Source organism: Pipistrellus kuhlii, unplaced genomic scaffold (genome assembly GCF_014108245.1).
Source record: "Pipistrellus kuhlii isolate mPipKuh1 unplaced genomic scaffold, mPipKuh1.p scaffold_m20_p_8, whole genome shotgun sequence".
Classification (NCBI taxonomy): Eukaryota; Metazoa; Chordata; class Mammalia; order Chiroptera; family Vespertilionidae; genus Pipistrellus; species Pipistrellus kuhlii.
The window spans coordinates 55,080,891-55,099,786 of record NW_023425584.1 but is presented as its reverse complement, the minus strand read 5'-3'; the positions used below and the strand labels follow the sequence as shown (position 1 = coordinate 55,099,786).

At 37.9% G+C, this 18,896-nt stretch overlaps 1 protein-coding gene across 1 annotated transcript; it reads right to left on the bottom strand.

Annotated features, from left to right (window-relative positions):
• Window positions 1-15,528: 15,528 nt before the first annotated feature.
• On the bottom strand, window positions 15,529-18,482 carry TKTL2 (transketolase like 2). Its single transcript, XM_036424951.2, has one exon. It carries the CDS (start codon window positions 17,794-17,796, stop codon window positions 15,895-15,897), a length of 1,902 nt encoding a protein of 633 aa, XP_036280844.1. The 5' UTR covers window positions 17,797-18,482; the 3' UTR covers window positions 15,529-15,894.
• Window positions 18,483-18,896: the final 414 nt, after the last annotated feature.

Here is an 18,896-nt window from a genome sequence, read left to right as displayed (position 1 = left end):
CCCAGAGTGTCTAAATTAAATTGAAACAGAGTTTTTATGATAGATTGCCTAATTAGTCCAGGAAGGAATTATTCCAACAGTTATAAAAATCAGTCCAGCAGCCTTAAATCACCCAGTTCTCAGCCACATCACAATTTAGACTAGCCTCCATAGACTTTATACTTTTTAACTCTTTTATTTTGTTTTGGATTGCATTGTCATTATAAAATATTAAAATATTATCTAACAAAAATTGTAAATAATTAAACCACGACATGTCCAAAATGAATATAATGGTGTTCATGTAGCAGAATATGTACATTCTATGTGCTAAGTCAAATGCAAGCTCCTAGACAATAATTGCTATATCATACATCTATAGAAATCTCATTGCTAATAAATATTAAAATTAAATAGCATGATATGTCAAAATTTGAATACACACAGAAGAATTTTCATGTCTATAAATACCTCAGTGTCTAATGTTCAAGATAATGAAAATCTCATAATATAGACTTATGATAAAGAATGTCCATAATTAGTTTATGGTACTTTTCAATTAGTAGCTGAATGATAGGAAAAAGCAAATACAGTTAAATAATTGTAGAATAATAGCAATTTAATGGCCTCATATTGATCTCTCTCTCTCTCTCTCTCTCTTTCTCTCTCTCTCGCTCTCGCTCTCTCTCGCTCTCTCTTCCTCTCTCTCTTTTTCTCTCTCTCTCACACACACACTGACAAGTCATAAATCTTTTCTTTCTGTTAAGTGTGTGTTACAGGGGTTCTTAACCCTTAATCCAAGATCATGAGGGAAAATAAAAATTCCATTTTTTTGCCTTAAGTTATAATTGAAGTTTAGCATTTGTTCCTATTATTAATGTGTAGAAAATTAAATAAAAAGACAACATGCTATTAATAGTACAATGAAAATCATAGATATTTTTATATCACAAACAGTTGTTGTAAATATTGTTATCCTTTACTACTTTGAAATTATCATTATTAGGCATTGCAAATATTATTTAACATAAGAATTTCAAAATTACCCATATTACTAAAGCATGCATTTTAAATATTTTGATTATATTCAATTATTTTTTCCATTGCATACATATGTATTTTATTTCCATGCATTTAAAAACATTTTTCTGACAAGTAAACAGTAGACATCACCACACTGCAAAAAGGTCTATGTGTAGAAAACAGAAAAATGGCCCCTCAAAGATATCATGTCCTAAACTGCAGAACCTGTGAATATGTTACTTCACAGGACAAAAGAGACTTTGCAGGTGTGATTAAGTTAATGATATGGAGATGGGGAAATTATGCTGGGTCAATTATTTAAGGAAGCCAAGTATTATCACAGGTTTCTTGTAAGAGAGAAGCAAGTGTGTGAAATTCAGAGAAAGGAGCTATGATGGTGGAAGCAGAGACTGGAATCATGTGCTTTAAAGATAGAGGATGAGGCTGTAAGCCAAGGAATTCAGGTGGCCTCTGGGAGCTGGAAGAGCCAAGGGAAGCCGATTTTCCACTGGAGCCTTCAGAAGGAGCACAGCCTGATGACAACTTCATTTTGGCTCAGTGAGTCTCATCTGGGAATTCTTAACAACTGCAGAGCATAATTTGTTTTGTCTTAAGCCACCAAGTTCATGGGAATTTGTTACAGTCGCAGTAGGGAACTAATAGAAAGAGTCAGGGATATCTGAGAGAGTGATTGTGACCACCTGTCCTCCTGGTTACACCAATTTTCCTGGGTCTTAGGATATGTGATTTCAATGTGCTTTATATGGAACAGGACTTCATTAAAAAGACTACTACTAAGAACAAGTGATTTGTTTTTCTGGAAAAATTCAGTACTGGAATATTTTTAGGGTTTAGTACATTTATATTGGCTTTATACCAAAAATAATAGACATATTTTTTGTTATTTGGCGAACAATAATCAATTTTTAAATCTCAGCCTGAATATATCTAAGACCTAGTATTTACACAAATGACATTCTTTACTGAAAGGCAGGTGTTTTTTTTTGTGTGTGTGTGTTTTTTTTTTTTTTTTTTTGTGTTGGTGTGTGTGTGTGTGTGTGTGTGTTTTGTGTGTGTTTTTTTTTTTACACAATGAAAATTTAAAACACTTGAAAGTCATCTATATAATAAAAGCAGCCATTATGGCAGAACAACCAGAATGACTGGTTGCTATGATGTGCACTGACCACCAGGTGATAGACGCTCAACCAGAAGCCCTGCTCATTGCTGGTGAGTGCAGCATTGGTGGCAGAGCAGCACTGAGCAGTAAAGAACAGTGAGCAGGCAGGTGGTAAGAAATGAGGGGTCCTGAACTGGGAAAGGGTGGAGGCTGGGCTGAGGGACTCACCCCCAGTTCACAAATTTTGTGGATTAGGCCTCTAGTTTTAATATAATGATAGCATTTTTTAAAAACTGTAAAAATTCCAGTATTCTGATGCTTTATTCATGTTCATACTAAATTGCAATAATAACTTATTAAATGTTAAAACAATGACCTTAACTACCCTTGTCATTGACAGATACATTTACCATTATGTAAGACTATATAATTAATATAAGCCTGCAGACACCACCTATAATGACATATTCCTCACCGCCCTGATGCAGACATTATAAATCAGTAATGGTTGATAAAATTGAAAATTATTTGTATTTTTAAATTATTTTACATAAAAACATACTGTTGTCTTACCCACATAATTATATAAAAAATCACCTATCTTTTTATAAAAGCAGTTTGAGAAAATGACATAATTTTGATAATGAAAATGTCCTTGTTTTACTCATTTGTATAGTTCTTTGTGGAAACAATTTAGAGGCAATTTAATCATTTATAAACATCATCTTTATAATGCTAGAGCCACTGTTGGTATTTAGTTCATTTGATAACTAGTTCCTAGCAGCCAAAGATTTTTTTTAATACAAAATATGGAAAGGGAATTATTCTTTAATGACACAGGTTCTTTGTACGTGTATGAGCTTTAAAATCTTTCCGCTAAATCACGGGTTCCAATTTGCCTAGTGATGTAAACATTTTTCTATTCAAGGTAATTCAATAGTCCTCAAGGTCATTGTATGAATTCTACTTAGATAAAAGCTTGACAATTATACTCCTGTTTGTTTTTAAGTCAGTGTGAGAGTTCCAGTAGTCTTGGGAAATGTTCAAGTGTTCTTAGCCAGATTTCCTAGTTAGCCCTTAATACTTGAACAAAAGCTTTATTATCAAGGAACACTTTGATCTTCTATGCCTAGGAAGGCATTGCTGCTCTTCATACAAATTATGAAAACTCAGCTAAAAAGGTCACGCATGTGGGACATCAGTCTGAATTACTGAGTTACAGGCACTGAAAGTGATGTTAAAGATCAACCAATGCCTTCATGTTTGCATTAAAAAAAAAAACACAATAATCTACAGAGGGTAAGAGACTTGCACAAATAAATGTAGATAGCATGGGCAAAGCTAGAAAACTGGGTTTCCTGCCTTCTGATCCCATATTCATTCCATTACATCACATTAGTTTATCTTCAAATCAATTCAGTCCAATTTAATTTACTTAGTATAATCAAACACCATTATGTGTCAGATGTTGTGCCGAGTGACAGAGATAAAAAATATATAATGTACTCTTAAGGAGAAAGAAATATGTAAATAAATCCAAGGTATGAATCTGAGATCCCTGTCATAATAAAATACTGTGGTTTCAAAGGGAGAGGTGCCAGCAGCTCAATTCAGGAGGCAGTGAAGTCTTCACCGAAGAGCTAATTCCAGAATTGAGTTTGAGGGAAGGTCAATTACTTGTCAAACCTAATAGGAGTATATTCAATCAGAGAGGAGGAGGAGAAAGCATGGGTAAAAGCAAGTAAGAATAGCCTTCACTGTACTCTTTCCCTCTAACAGTATAAATTACAGAGGGCAGATAGGCACTTCCCATACTTCACGTAACACTGCCCTCCCCTGGCCTCTATGACTCCATTGGCAGGAATTGAGTATCAGAGAATGTCTCCTGCCCAGAGACATTAGGAGAGAGACACACAAGTCCAGGTGCTCCACAAGAGATTGCCCCGCCCCTGGCCTCTATGGGGCCATACTCTGCATGTTCCTGGCAAAAGGTGCCTCAAGCCAGATCTCACAGCCTCACTGTCACATTCTGTTTGAATCAATTAGGGTTGATCATGACATAAATATCATATATTTTATCTCTGATTACCCCAGCCACTACATGAAACGCAAGACTTCCAAATTTTCATCCTCATAAAATTCTGTAACTCATGGTAAGTTCATGGCAAAATTTCAACCTCAAGAGGACCATAGTTGTCACACTGTGCCACCATGCAAGTTTCGAAGGTCTCCTCTCTCCCAGTATGAGAGCTCCAAGTCAAGGCACGCAGGTCGAGGAGTGGGGCCCAGTTTTGAGCCTCCCCTGCTCCCTCTGCATAACACCCTTTGGAAGAACGCAACCTACACAACTGTCGGTGGCAACTTGGATCCTGAGTCATTTTTCTGGCTGTTCTCTTCACGTCCTCACTGTAAGTGAAATCTAACTACCTTGGAGGTATTGTTTCTCTTTCATCCCTGTTAAGAGAATCTGTTTTCCTCTCTTTTACTCTTTGGGTAACATCTAATATTTGCAACAAAATAGTGTAGATGCCAAAAACCAAGGACCGCAAGAAACACCACAATCAAAGTTGGGTTTATTACTTGTTGCCAAAGAAATCATACCCCATAGGAGAATAATGGGGTATCTCAATAAGGGTTTAGAAGGGGTTTGTTGTAGGATTAGGGGCTCATGTTATGCAATCTTGAAGAGAAACCAAAGAAGTGTGTTTTGCTCTGAAGTGGGCAATTTTATGATTGTATGTTTGTTTGTTTTTATCTAGCAGCTGGGTGGAATGGAGTTGGGCTAAAGGTGTAATTAATATAAGAAACAGCAGTTGCTCATGTAGCATGCAGAGGGACTATGCTTGGTTACTTTTGTGATTTGCATGGTGTTTTTTATTTTGCAGTCCTCAGAATAACTAAGGAATATAGCCTTGGTTTTGTTCACTCTATTACAGTCATTCACAGAGTGGCCTTGGCTGATGTGGATGTTCTATGACATTGTTTATGTTAAGGAGAAACAGAATAGCCTTGCCTCAAGTGCCAAAGGCAGCAATCAGCTGGTAGCAGCCAGGACAGCCTCTTTTCTTTTTCAATAGGTATCCTTGACAGAGGGTTTTTCTTCTCCCATAATGGAAATAAGCTAACACTTTATCACTAAGTATGATATTTGTTGTAATTTTTCATAGATATTTTTAAGGAAGTTAAAATCGATTTCTATTCTGAGAATTTTTATCATAAATGAATTCTAAGCTAACTCATTACAGAACAGTGATTGAGTCATGAGACTTGCATGAAGGCCTGGATAACTATCAGTAATTTATCCAAGTTCCTAGGCCTTCCTATCTTTAGGCTCTTTATTCTCTAAACCAGTGGTTCTCAACCTTCTTAATGATGTGACCCTTTAATACAGTTCCTCATGTTGTGGTGACCCCCAACCATAAAACTATGTTCGTTGCTACTTCATAACTGTAATTTTGCTACTGTTTATGAATCGTAATATAAATATCTGTATTTTCCGATGGTCTTAGGCTCTACAGCAACAGTTCTCAACCGCTAGCAGGATCGCCTAAGACCATCGGAAAATACACACCTTATAACCTCCAGAGAGAAAGAGGCAGTAAAAAATAACTCCTATCATATCTCTCTTTAATGTTACTTTTAGCCAATGTGAAAAACTGATTTACTATTAGAGAATGGCAGTGGATCATAATAAGTTTAATCTGAAAGTCACACAGCAATTGCTGCTGCTATCTTCACTGGGGCATAGCACCAGAGCTCATCACACCTTTTACAAATGATTTTTTCTCTCTTAAGAAGCAGAGACCTCTGGAAGCAATTTACTTTAACCCAAAGAAACAGCAGGACATTTAACATTTTATGTCAGAACTATGTCAACCCTGACTCTTTGCTGTCATTTAATAAGCAGGAACTGGAACATCTCACCATCCCACAGGACCTCCTCTGATACCGAAGAGAACATGCTATTTGGACCTGAACATGAAAAAATGTAAATATTCTAAATGCTATAGTGAGATACAGAGGATGAAAGATGAATCCTTGGAAAATACATGCATTTGTCACCTCATTGAAGTTTCAGGGCAGAAGGGGTACAGTGGTCTTTAACATATTATAACTTCACCTATCAAATGAAGTACATATTTCTGCAACCTTGCAATCTTTACTACAACACCACAATGCTTAGTATTTGGAAACAACATAGACGATATTTACTAGATGATCTAAAGACTCTTCAGCTTTTAGTGGAATCTAGAAAAGACTTCCCTGATGATACAGGCTAATGTTTAAGCAACTCTGCCATTTTTTTGCCTCCACGATCCAAGAGATATGATGATGCTTAAGTGCTCCCTAAATATGCTTGATGAATATTGTGGCCGACTTTGATAGGAAAATCAATGTCTTAGAATTCTGAACAAATTCAAGCCACTTTTGGAAAGTAAGTCTCCTTTGGAGACACCATTCTTGACTTGAATATCTGGTCTTTGGATATTGGCAGACATGAAAAATTGACATACTCATTGAAGCTAAGCATTATGAGATTTAAAATGTAGCTTGCAGCCTAGCCAGTATGTCTCAGTGGCTGAGCATTGACCTGTGAATTAGGAGGTCATGCTTCGATTCACAGTCAGAGCACATGCCCAGGTTGTAGGCTCAGACCCCAGTGTGGGGCATGCAGGAGGCAACTCTCATTCTCTCTCATCATTGATGTTTCTATCTCTCTCTCCATCCCCCTTCCTCTCTGATATAAAAATATATATTTAAAAATGTAGCTTATAGATAGTATCATTCTAAGTAGGATACTTCCTGAAAGCCCAAGGAAGATACATAAACTGGATTTTCACACTTTTGCTGGTTCTGCTCTTTCCTCATCTAAGCCTTCATGAGAAGTTGCTATGGCCGGTTTTTATTAGAGAGGAAAGAATTAGGTCTAAGTTACAAATTATTCTGTACAGTGGCATTAACTGGTAGTGGCCTGCTGTGACAGTGAAGTTATTGAAGATATGAATAGCACTATCAAAAAATTTGAACTGACATTTATAGAATGCTACACCCAGTGATAGAAAATGCATTCTTTTCAACTGCACATGCAACATTTATGTGGCTAGATCATATGGTGAGTTATTTACAATATCTCAATAAAGATAATAAAAATAAAGAATTAAAACCAAACATGGTATATTTTTACTAATATGGTATTAAATTAAAATATATATAACAGGACATAACTGAAAAATGAAAAAAAAATCTTTAGAAATTTTAAAGCACATGATATCAACATTTATAGTAAGTCGGTAAAAAAAATCTTGCAAAAATAAAATAAACATAGAGTTCTTATACTACCCAATTTGAAGGCTAACTCTAGTGCTGTAATGTAGGACTAGCATCCATAGACATAGGCTCAAGTGAACAGAACAGAGAGAGTCTAGAAATAGACACTAATATATAGCCAGTTGATTTGCAACTGAAGGGCCAAGTTCACAGAGTAAACAAAGAAAAGCAGCAAATATTACTATATCACAGTTAGCTATCTGAATGGGGGGCAGGATGTTTTAATTCTTGGAAAAGAAATGGTGTGTGTGTGTGTGTGTGTGTGTGTGTGTGTGTATCTGTGTGTGTGTGTGTGTTGGCACTGAAACTGATAGCATATAAACCTTGTACAATTGGTGATCATACAATCATCACACTAGCAGAGCCTTTATGAAAAGTAAGTTAGCATTTTATATAATAAAATCATTTTTTTTCTTGAAAAAAATAAAATAAAGCTATCATAGAATTACATGAAGCCCAAGAGATGGAAAGACAGATCATTTGGCACTAACCCCATGAGCTTTTTCTACTCCTGGAGTTGTAACTTATAAAAGGCAATAAATTCTCCTTTTCCTCAATTTGAATTCTATTTTTTTGTTTGGACTTTTTTTTTTTAATTTTGCTTAAAACAGAAGTATCACAGATTCCATTTTTTCTCTGGCAGTAAACAAAATCAATCTAGAATATATGTTAGAATCCATCTATGTAGTATGTTCTTTTTGATGCCAAATTTGAGGGTGGTACTAATTTTTTTCTGATTTATAAGTAAACAGTTTTTAAAAGCTTCTTCTAAAGTGAAAGACTATACTATGCTATACCAAGTTTAAATGGAGACTTTTATTTCTAGGGTAAAAAAACAACAACCCAATGCTAAAGTGAAAGTGCCAACCTGCTTAAACTGCAAAGGAACCAGCAATGCCAAGAAATGAAAACCCATTATCTAAAGTGGTAGGGATGGAGAATGAACAGGAATATGGTGGTGGGCATTACTTTCAAACAGAAGAATAACCAAGTTATTCTCCCCAGTGGCCAAGTGAAATTCCTAAGTTTAGAAAAATCCAATTCTATCAAAGTCTGAGAATGTCAGTAGATGGCAAACTGATACAGAGATTACTCAGTAATTTAAAGGAGGAGACTGGGTGAAAAAGGTGAGAGGATTAAGAAGTACAAATTGGTAGTTACAAAATAGTCATGGGGATGTAAAGTACAGGATAAGAAATATGGTCAATAAGATGGTGTCAGATGGGTACTTGAATTATCAGGAAGATTGAAACACTATGCTGTACTCCTGAAACTAATAAAAATAATACAAAATGCCAACTCTAATTGAAAAATAAAATTAAAAAAAAGAAACTGAAGTGGATATAATCATCGAGAAAATATTTATTTAAAAGCACATAATGGTTGTGCCAATCATCTATCTTAAACACATTTTCAAAATAAAAAGAAAGTAGGACATGCAACATGTCAAATTAGTCAAAATGATCATGGTCAAAATTCACAACTTTTAGAACTAAAATATGGTAAATAAGTAGAATCACTGGTGTTATTTTTTAAGTAAATTTTAAAAGATAAAAACAAATTAAGCTAAAATTATAATATTAAACAATAACAATACTCTTTAGTTCATTATATCTTATCTGTGTAATAATCTGAAAGTTATACACACACAAACACACACACACAAACACACACACACACACACACATCTATACTAATAATCTATACTAATAAAAGGGTAATATGTTAATTAGTCTGAGAAACCTTCCAGATGTCCTTCTGGACAAAACCATAGCAGCGGGGATGAGGCAGAGGTGATTAGGGGCAATCAGGCCAGGAGGGGAGGGCAGTTGGTGGGGGGGGAGCAGGCTGGCAAGCAGAGTGGTTAGGAGCAATCAGGCAGGCAGATGGGTGAGAGGTTAGGAGCCAGTGGTTCTGGATTGCAAGAGGACATCCTCCAAGGGGTCCCACATTAGAGAGGGAGCAGGCCGAGCTGAGGGATACCCCCTTCCCCATGCATAAATTTTGTGCATGGGGCCACTAGTATATATAAATAAAAGCCTAAGCAATGGGCTGGTACCTGTGATGCACAATGACCACCAGGGAGCAGATGCTCTTACACCAGGGAGCAGTAGCTATAATGTGTTCTGACCACCAGAGGCAGACGCTTAATGCAGGAACTATTGAGCTTCTAAAGTGACTTGGCAGCTGTGGTTCTTGGCTGATGCAGGTGGAACCAGAGAGGAGGGAGCCCAATTCCAGGATACATCACCCAAGAACAGCCCTCTCACAATTCAGAACCCCTTGGGGGATTTTGGAGAGCCAGTTTTGGCCTGATCCCCTCAGGCCAGGCTGAGGGTCACCACTGTGCATGAATCCATGCACTGGGCCTCTAGTATATAATTAATTTATTTATTTATCTATCTATCTATCTATCTATCTATCTATTTATTTATTTATTTATTTATTTATTTATTTATTTATTTATTTAAAGAGAGAGATGAAGGAAGAGGGAAAGAGAGAGAGAAACAAAAACTTCAATCACTTCATGAACTGACTGAGGTGCATCAGCCAGGGCCAGAAATTTCTTTTGTTTGGGTTCTAAAGCAGGCATACAGGTCTATCTCAGATAATAAAGAAAATATTTTAATACAGTTTAATTTAATAGCTGTATTTGTTTAAAATCTTATTATTATTAAATACTTTGCTATTTTCTTGACATGCATTACTATATTTAATGCTTACAATATCCCCATGTTATATTTTTCATTAAGGTCATAGCAAAGATGAGGAAAATAAGAATTACTAGAGTCGAGTAAATACTTTGTCACAAGCTAAACAGTATATGTGGGATTTGGGCTTTCTCATTTCAGAACTTATAGACAAGTCAAAATAGCCAAAAATTTTTAAAACAAATTTTGGCTCAGAGTGAGGTAAAAAGAGATCACCAAATTTAGGAACTACAGAAATAAAGATATACCAAAATTAAAGAAAACCCAGCTCTCAAATTTCTGTAACTGGTTTTAACTTAGTTTTAATGAAGAGCTCTCTTGGGAGATACAATCTGAATACAAGAACTCTTTAAAATATCAAGTGCTGATAATTTTTGCAGTTCCATTAAAAGAAACAAAGATTAACTTACACTTTAAGCAATATTTTAAAAAATCTAAATTAATGAATGTCTGGTATAAAAAATAAAGCCATCAAATTATTGGAAATAATCTCAGAGAATATTTGCACAGCCTTAGATTTTGTAACAGATGTGGAGAAATGTAGATCTTCTTAAATATGACAGCATATCCAGAAGCCATGGGAAAAAGAAAGGACATCTTTGATTGCATTTATTATATTCAACTATATTTATTGTTTTCTAAGTGCGCAGTGCTGTTAGTGCTTTTGCCATCACTCTCGCTGTAATTTTTTTCTGATTCTATTGTTTGTATTTTAAATTTGCATTAATATATAGTATTATCAGTATACAAAGAGCTTTTATTGATTAATAAGAAGAAGAAAAATAATTGAAGAAAAGAAGGAGCGAAGAATTTAAACTGACAACTCACAGAGGCTAAAATTCAAACATCAACAAACATGTAAAACTATCTTCAATGTACCTAGTAGGAAGAGAAATACAAAATTAAACTATAGTGAGATTCTATTCTTAACTCAGTAAATAGGTAAACATTAAAAGAGTAAAAATATCCCTTGTTAACAATGCTTAAGAAAAATCAGAGGGAAACTTTCTAAAATCATTTTTGAAATGTCATCTGTCAATAACTGTAAATATTAAAAGACACATGCCCTTTGACTAAGCAGCCCATTATTTTTACCTAGGAAAGAAAAAACTAGCATACCTTTAGATTTTATTTATACACACACACACACACACACACACACACACACACACTTATATAAGGCTGTTTTTTGTAGCATGGTAACACCCAAATGTCTACTAATTGGAAAATGCTGGATAAATTATGTTATACCCATGCCTTGGAGTTGTAAAAAGTATAAGTTATAAGTTGTAACTATATCCACTAATCTGAAGAGATGTTTATAGTATACTGTAAGTATAAAAAGAAAGTTTCAGTGTAATGGGAAGAAAAATGGTTCCATGTTAGTTAGAAAATAAATTTTAAAGTTTGCATGTGTTCTATGTCTAAGTAAGACTATCTGAGGGAAAAGCCATTTGTCTGAGAATGAAGAAAGGGCTAGGACTAAAAAGATCAGGCTACTAACAGTGGTTACCACAGGGGGATGAGAAAACAGATGGGTTGAGAAATGTGAGATCATTGGATTTGTATTAATAAAAACCTTTATTTTTCCCATTAAAATAAGTTTACATCATCTTGTGCAATTTGAAAATAGAAAGTTTAAATTGTTGAAGCTATGGTGATGATATGAGGCCGATTTTGATGTTGAAAAATCCCAACAGGATCTAAGGCAGTATGGTGAGCAAAATGTTGTGACTACTGAATGAGTCACACCAGTGGCTCCAGGGGCCTTGCAATTCTGCACTGTGGGTGGGCCTTTGCCAACTGCCAAGCATTAAGATTTGAAAATTGTGGCACATTGTGTCAGCTCACTTCCAGCTGACTTCAGTATGAGGCTTCCTCAGGGAAGAAGATAGTTTTGCTATCCTTAAGGAAAGACAGAAGATGGTGTATAAAGAGAGAAAATTGATAGAGCAAAGTTGTGGAGAGTTAGGTCAGGAGACAATGCAATTAGGCCTTTCTGAGCAGAGGGCCAAGAAAAGGGAAGGGACAGGTTTGTTTTAAGAAATGCAAGTTATGATGAAGGTTCTTCTCTTTTAATCCTTCAATGATAAAAACATTCATTGCCTAGTTCTTACTTTTTGCAAGAAACTGGTTTGAAAGCTTTATACATTTAACTAATTTAATATTCTAATGATCTTATGACATTGGTCCTATTGTTATCTTCATTTTAAAAGGAATGAAGTAACTGAGGAACAGAGAAATTGATAACCTAAGATCTTACAGCAAGTCAGTGATGGAGTGAAATTTAAACCCAGTATGGCTACTTAAATTAAGATCTCTCAACAACAGGCTTCTAATACCTCCTGGAATATACCATGTTATACAATACTTCAAGCCTAAGAAGTTTTCAGTTTTTATGGAATATAAGCTTCTCATCCAATATTTCCATTTTCTTTTCTTTTTTTCCTGCCTAACACAACACCTGTCATTTTTCATAATACCATAAGCAATACTTTCATAATCTGCATTAGCATATTAGGTTAAACCATGTAAAACGGCCAATCTTCAAGATAGTATCTAAACACTGGAATGAAATCTTCTTTTCTCATGGGCCTTATATTTATGAAGTTCCTTAACTTCCTCTTCCTTATACCAAACCAGTTTTCCTGGGAGGACTTTGTAGACATTGGCCTTACAAGTATATCAGTATCTGTTCCTTGAAATGGCTTGTCACACTTGATTTGATCACCACTATTCTCAGATAAGACACTCTAAGTACAGCTTTGGTTTTACAATGTAACCAACTAAAACTTGGTAAAAAGATCTCACTCATTTATGGAATATAATGAACAATATAAGCTGATGAATAAAAACAGATCCAGAGACAGAGAAATATTGATTAGGCCATCACACCTCAGAGGGAAGGTAGGGGAGGGTGGGGGTAAAGGGGAAGAGATCAACCAAAGGACTTGTATGTATGTATTTATATAAGCCTAACCAATGGACACAGACACCAGGGGGTGAGGGCATGAGTTGGGAGAATGGGGGGGGGGAGGTAGTGGGGGGATAAGGACACATATGTAACACCTTAATCAATAAAAAAATAAAAATAAAAACTTGGTAAGAAGGAGGACAGTTTCTTACTGAAATAGCTACCACAATGTTCCTTTGTTTTGCACTCCAAAGATTTCACAACTAGCAATAAATGATGACAGTAAGAGTGGGTGAAAGGTATAGCTTTGTTCTGAAAAGAAGGGCAATTACAATTATGAAAGAGGATATTGGAAAAAAAAATCACAGGGGTATTCTCAGGCATATTAATTTTAGTAACAAACATGCGGATTTAAAGATCTGGAAATAGATTCCATTAAAAATATTCGATACTTACATATGACTTGGAAAATCTTCAGGACCTACCTACTTCCAAGGGCTGCCCAAATACCACAAAAGTACATCTATCTCAGTTTGAAGACTGTGAACCTAACTTTCTAAAATTAGTTTAATGATATCTCTTTAGTTTAACTTGCTAAGGTATTTTTAATAATGTGATCTCTTAAATGGAATGTTAAAAGGGAATATAAACCAGATGTAATTAGCATCAAGATATTTGTTGAAATTGACAGCCTACTTCTAAAATTTATATGGAAATCCAAAGGACCAAGAATAGGTAAAGCAATCTTGAAAACAAAAGGATATGGAGGATATGGAAGACTTAATATACATATCACTCATGAAAAAGCAGTGATAAGATACTGTAGCATGGGCACAAAAAATAAATAGACCAATGGAACAGAAACAATTCCATGCATGTATAGTCATCTGATATATGAGAAAGATAACATTCTGTTATGGTGAAGGAAAGAAAATTTTAAGGGTGCTATAAAATTGTGTCAAAATTATATTGACTCCCAAAATCTCACATCACACGTATTTCCAGGTTAATTGTAGATCTGTATGTGAAAGATAAAAATATCAAGTTTGCAGAAGAAAACACAGGGAATAACTTCAATAGCCTTGGTGAAGTCAAAATATTTTTAATGGATCGTTTTGAACCCCACAGACACATTATAATAAAAGCATAATATGCTAATTAGACCAATGTCCTTCTGGATGTCCTTCAAGCCCAGGTCCCAGGTGCCAGAGGGAAGCTGATGTTCCAGCTGGGGGAAGGCCTGCCTACTCCTGCAAGAATTTCATGCATTGGGCTTCTAATCCATAATAATAAAAGTGTAATATGCTAATTAGATTGATCTTTCCAGATGAAACTCTGGCAATGGGGGCTGCACTGTAGCTGCAGGGGCTGACCTCTAGTCATTTGTGCATTGAGCCTCTAGTAAGCTATAAAAGCTGAAGCGCTTTCCCAGTATGCACACTCAAATTATAATTTTGTGCTAGTATTTTATCAATTTATGCTGTGTGTGAATCAATGTTATCTCTAATGTGCAAAAAATAAGATTTGTTATTCAATAGCACCACACTCATGGAGATATATATATATATATATATATGTATATATATATATATATATATATATAATTTGTTTGCTATTATTTGATTGGACTAACTATATTGGATAAGCCACAGTTATAGATTGTGTGCTAGCAAATACAGTTAAATTTTTTTCCATGTGTGTATAAATAAGTACTTTTTTTTGTTTTTTTTTTAGTTATTTGAATTTTCCAAATTTGTACAATGATCTTATAAGGATCCTAGAGACCTGGTGCACTTACAAGGGCAATAAAATAAGAAACTAATGACCTAATATACCAGATACAGACTAATTTTAAATTTAATTTTGAACCTTGGTCCATCTTTAACTTTACCTGAGTGGTAAGTACTCTTTTCTTGTATTCTAGCCATATAATTTATGTTTTTTACACCTAAAAGCAACAAGTCTGCTTGAGATGGCTTTTCAATCCACACGTTGTTCTCTGGTGACTTATCTGCAGCTCAAACCTTTCCCCAGTATTACTGTTAAGAGACATGCCTCTTTCTGCTTCTGGTTTAGATAGAACTTTCTTCCTTACCAAGAAGAAGACAAGTCACATATACATGGCACAAACTAAGTAGAGCTGAAGTTTTAAAATTCTTTATTACATTCACTTTAGTAATCTTAGTAGATGAATATAAGCTAGTTAGCAATCTGGTTTGGCCACTGAAAAAATAAAACATTTTGAAACCTCACCTAACTCTGCAGTAAGCAGACTAGAACTAGTTATGCTTTCATCTCCTTAAGAAAACAGTATGATTCATCATAAGAACCTTCACTGGTGCTCTATGGCCTTTTAACTATGGAGAGATTAATTCAAACTTCTGAGGAAATCCCAAGGCAACTGCAGTCAAACAGTATCTGGAAAGCTGTAGGTAGAACGCATTACATAAAAGCTCAAATTCACGTTTTCTTACAAGGAAATTACAAACATTTAAGAAACTATTACTCTATTTTGATTCCCAACAGTTATTTATAGCCTTCTTAGAAAATTTTATATTAGGCGTAGCTGTTCTGTTATGAAGTTATATACTTCTTCAATTATTCAAAAATGCAAGTAGCATTTGTGTACATAGTCACGGTTTAACAGAAAGGTAGTTAACTCGAATTTCTGAATTAGGAATAAAGAAAGGTATTAAACATTTTAAAACTGTACAATAATCTAAACAATGGTTTGATAACATCTAGCACTAACGCAAGAATAAAGATGAACTATTTTAAGACCAAACTCAACAAACTGACTTTTAAAGAACACAGCTATCTTAATTCATTAAAGTGTGTTTCACAGCTGCTATGATGTGTCTGGCACTGATTCCAAACATATCCAGCAATTCGCAAGGTTTCCCACTTCGAGGGACTCCTGACACTGCCAGCTGATGGACCAGGATGTCGGGCTCCCCAGAGACAGCTGCACACACTGCTTCTCCAATGCCACCTTCCCGGTAGTGATCTTCCACTGTGATCACCCGGCCGCTGGTAGCTTTTGCATTGGAGATGATGGTGGCAGCATCCAGGGGTTTGATGGTAAACGGGTCAATGACACGGATGGAAATGCCTTGTTCAGAGAGATGGTCAGCAGCTGCCAAAGCTTCATGCAGAGTAACTCCGGCTCCAATGACTGTGACTTTGTCATTGTCACTGTGGCGGATGACCTTGGCCTGTCCAATCTCAAAATGTTCTTCTGGGGCATAAATGACTGCAATTTCTGGTGGGCCAGTCCGAATGAAGCACATCCCTTTGGCATTGGCAGCCAGATAGATAGCATGCTCTGTGGAGACGGCATCGCTCGGGTAGAAGACTGTGCAGTTGGGGATGCTTCGGAACATGGCCAGGTCCTCCAGGGCCATCTGGGAGGGCCCGTCTTCACCAATGGATAGCCCGCAGTAGGAGCCGATCAGATTGATATTGGTTTGGGATATGGCTCCCATGCGGATATGATCAAAGGCCCGGGTCAGATAGGCGGCGAAGGTGCTGACAAAAGCAACGGTGCGGTCGCGCGTGGCGCAGCCCAGGGCCACGCTGACCATGTTCTGCTCCGCCATGAAGCACTCGATGAAACGCTCGGGGTGCTCCTTCTTGAACACCTCGGAGAAGGTGGCGTTCTTCGGGTCGCCGTCCAGGACAATGACCCTCTTATGGGCGTGGCCCAGCTTGGCCAGAGCCAGGCCGTAGGCTTGATCCGTGGCCACCTTGTCGCCGAGCTTGTAATCGGGCAGCGAGGTCATTTTTATGTTCTTGATGCTGATCTGGGGCGAGTCCTCCACGGGGGGTTTCGGGGCGAGGTTCTTGTTGGTCCGTATCTGACTCTCGATCAGCTTGATGATGGCATCCGCCCTCTCTTTGGGCATGGGCTTCCCGTGCCAGTTCTCGGCGTCTTCCACGTTCGGGATGCCCCGGCCCTTGAAGGTCTTGGACACGATGGCCGTGGGCTTGTTTTTGACCCTCGCCGCCTGCCAGAAGGCGTGGCACAGGGCCTCCACGTCGTGGCCGTCCACCAGGTAGGTGGTCCAGCCGAAGGCCTCGCAGCGCTTCTGGTAGGTGTCGGTGCAGTGCTCCAGCGGCGTGGGCCCGCTCTGGCCCAGGCGGTTCACGTCGAAGACCGCCACCAGGTTGTCCAGGCTGTAGTGGGAGGCGAAGGCCAGCGCCTCCCAGATGGAGCCCTCGGAGGACTCGCCGTCGCCCAGCAGGCAGAAGACGCGGTAGCTGGCCTGGTCGAAGTACTTGCCCGTGTACGCCATGCCGCACGCGGCGCCCAGCCCCTGGCCCAGCGACCCGGTCGCCACGTCCACGAAGGCCAGCCGGGGCGTCGGGTGGCCCTCCAGGTCGCTGTGGATCTGGCGCAGGCTCAGCAGGTCGGCCTCGCTGAGGTCGCCCACCTCGGCCCAGGCCGCGTAGAGGATGGGCGCCGCGTGGCCCTTGGAGAGGACGAAGCGGTCGTTGTCCGGGTGCTCGGGCTCCGCCTGCTTGTAGCGCATCGTGTGGAAGAAGAGCACCGCCATGATCTCGGCGGCGCTGCAGCACGACGTCGGGTGGCCGGAGCTGGAGGCGCACGTGGCCCGGATGGAGTGGATCCGCAGGCGGTTGGCCAGGTCCCGCAGCACCTGCACGGTGTCCGCGTCAGGCTTGGGGCCCGCGGCCCCGTCGGCCACGGTGGCACTGTCCATGGTTCCCGCAGAGCGGACGTTGTTAGCAGGCAGCTCCTTGGCGGCCGTTAGTTAAGACAGTCACGTTGGGTCATGTGACGCCCACGTCCTTGCCCTGCCTCCTCGAGGTCAGGAGGTCAGCAACAGGCGGGCCAGGGCTCACGTGCGTGCGTGCGTGCGTGCGTGCGTGTGTGCGTGCGTGCGTGCCAGACTGTGTCGCGAGACTGACCACCAGGATGCATCCCCAACATCCAAATCCTTCCACCACGTGACTGTGATTCTGCTGCTTTTTCTGCAGGTGACCACCTCCTTCCAAGCCCAAGGGAGTGGGTTTTAAATATTTGCTTTGTTACTTGCATGCTCAGCATTATTAACAATGGCTAAATTTTTTGATGCCTTTCCTCATGTTACACATCATTCAAAAGGGAGTTATTCTTATATCTATATGTTATAGGAAACTACTATTCGTGAGGTTGTGGTTCTTTTACATACATTGCTTCTATTTTTGGAAGCCTCACTCTTTACAGCAGAGCACTGATAGAAATTATTCTAAAGTCGCTTTCAATCTAGCCAATTATGGAGATAGTATAATATGTCAACATTGACTTCCTTAGAGCAACTGATGATTCCAACTTAGAGATAAAACTACAATGACAAATTAGACCCAAAAATTACAAGATCAAATCCCAAACTGCTCAATGGCAGGGCAGCTATATTCCTTCAGTATACCTTAAAAATACTATTACTGTTACTACAAATATTAATTTTTTAAACAAAATTAATTTACTTTAGTTTATAAAACTGCACTTATGCCATTGAGTTCTACTGGGAAAGTTTTATGGTTTGTCATAAGAAAAAAAGAAACACAATGACAGTATATCATCTTCCATGCATTGATGTTAAATATCTTGATTCTTGAGTAATAATTCTTAACATTGACCTCACATTAAAATCAGGACACTGAAAAAAAAAAAATGAATAAAAAACAACCAACCAAACAAACACAATACTGGGTTCCACCCCAGACAAACTGAACTTGAATTTCTAGAAGTAGAGCTGGGAAGCTATATTTTTTAAATGCATGCATTGATTCTAAGTGTAGTCAAAGTTGTAAATAGTCA

Bases quoted from the DNA above. Each gene is read 5' to 3' on its own strand.
- TKTL2 (XM_036424951.2), bottom strand. From the start codon at position 17,796: ATGGACAGTGCCACCGTGGCCGACGGGGCCGCGGGCCCCAAGCCTGAC.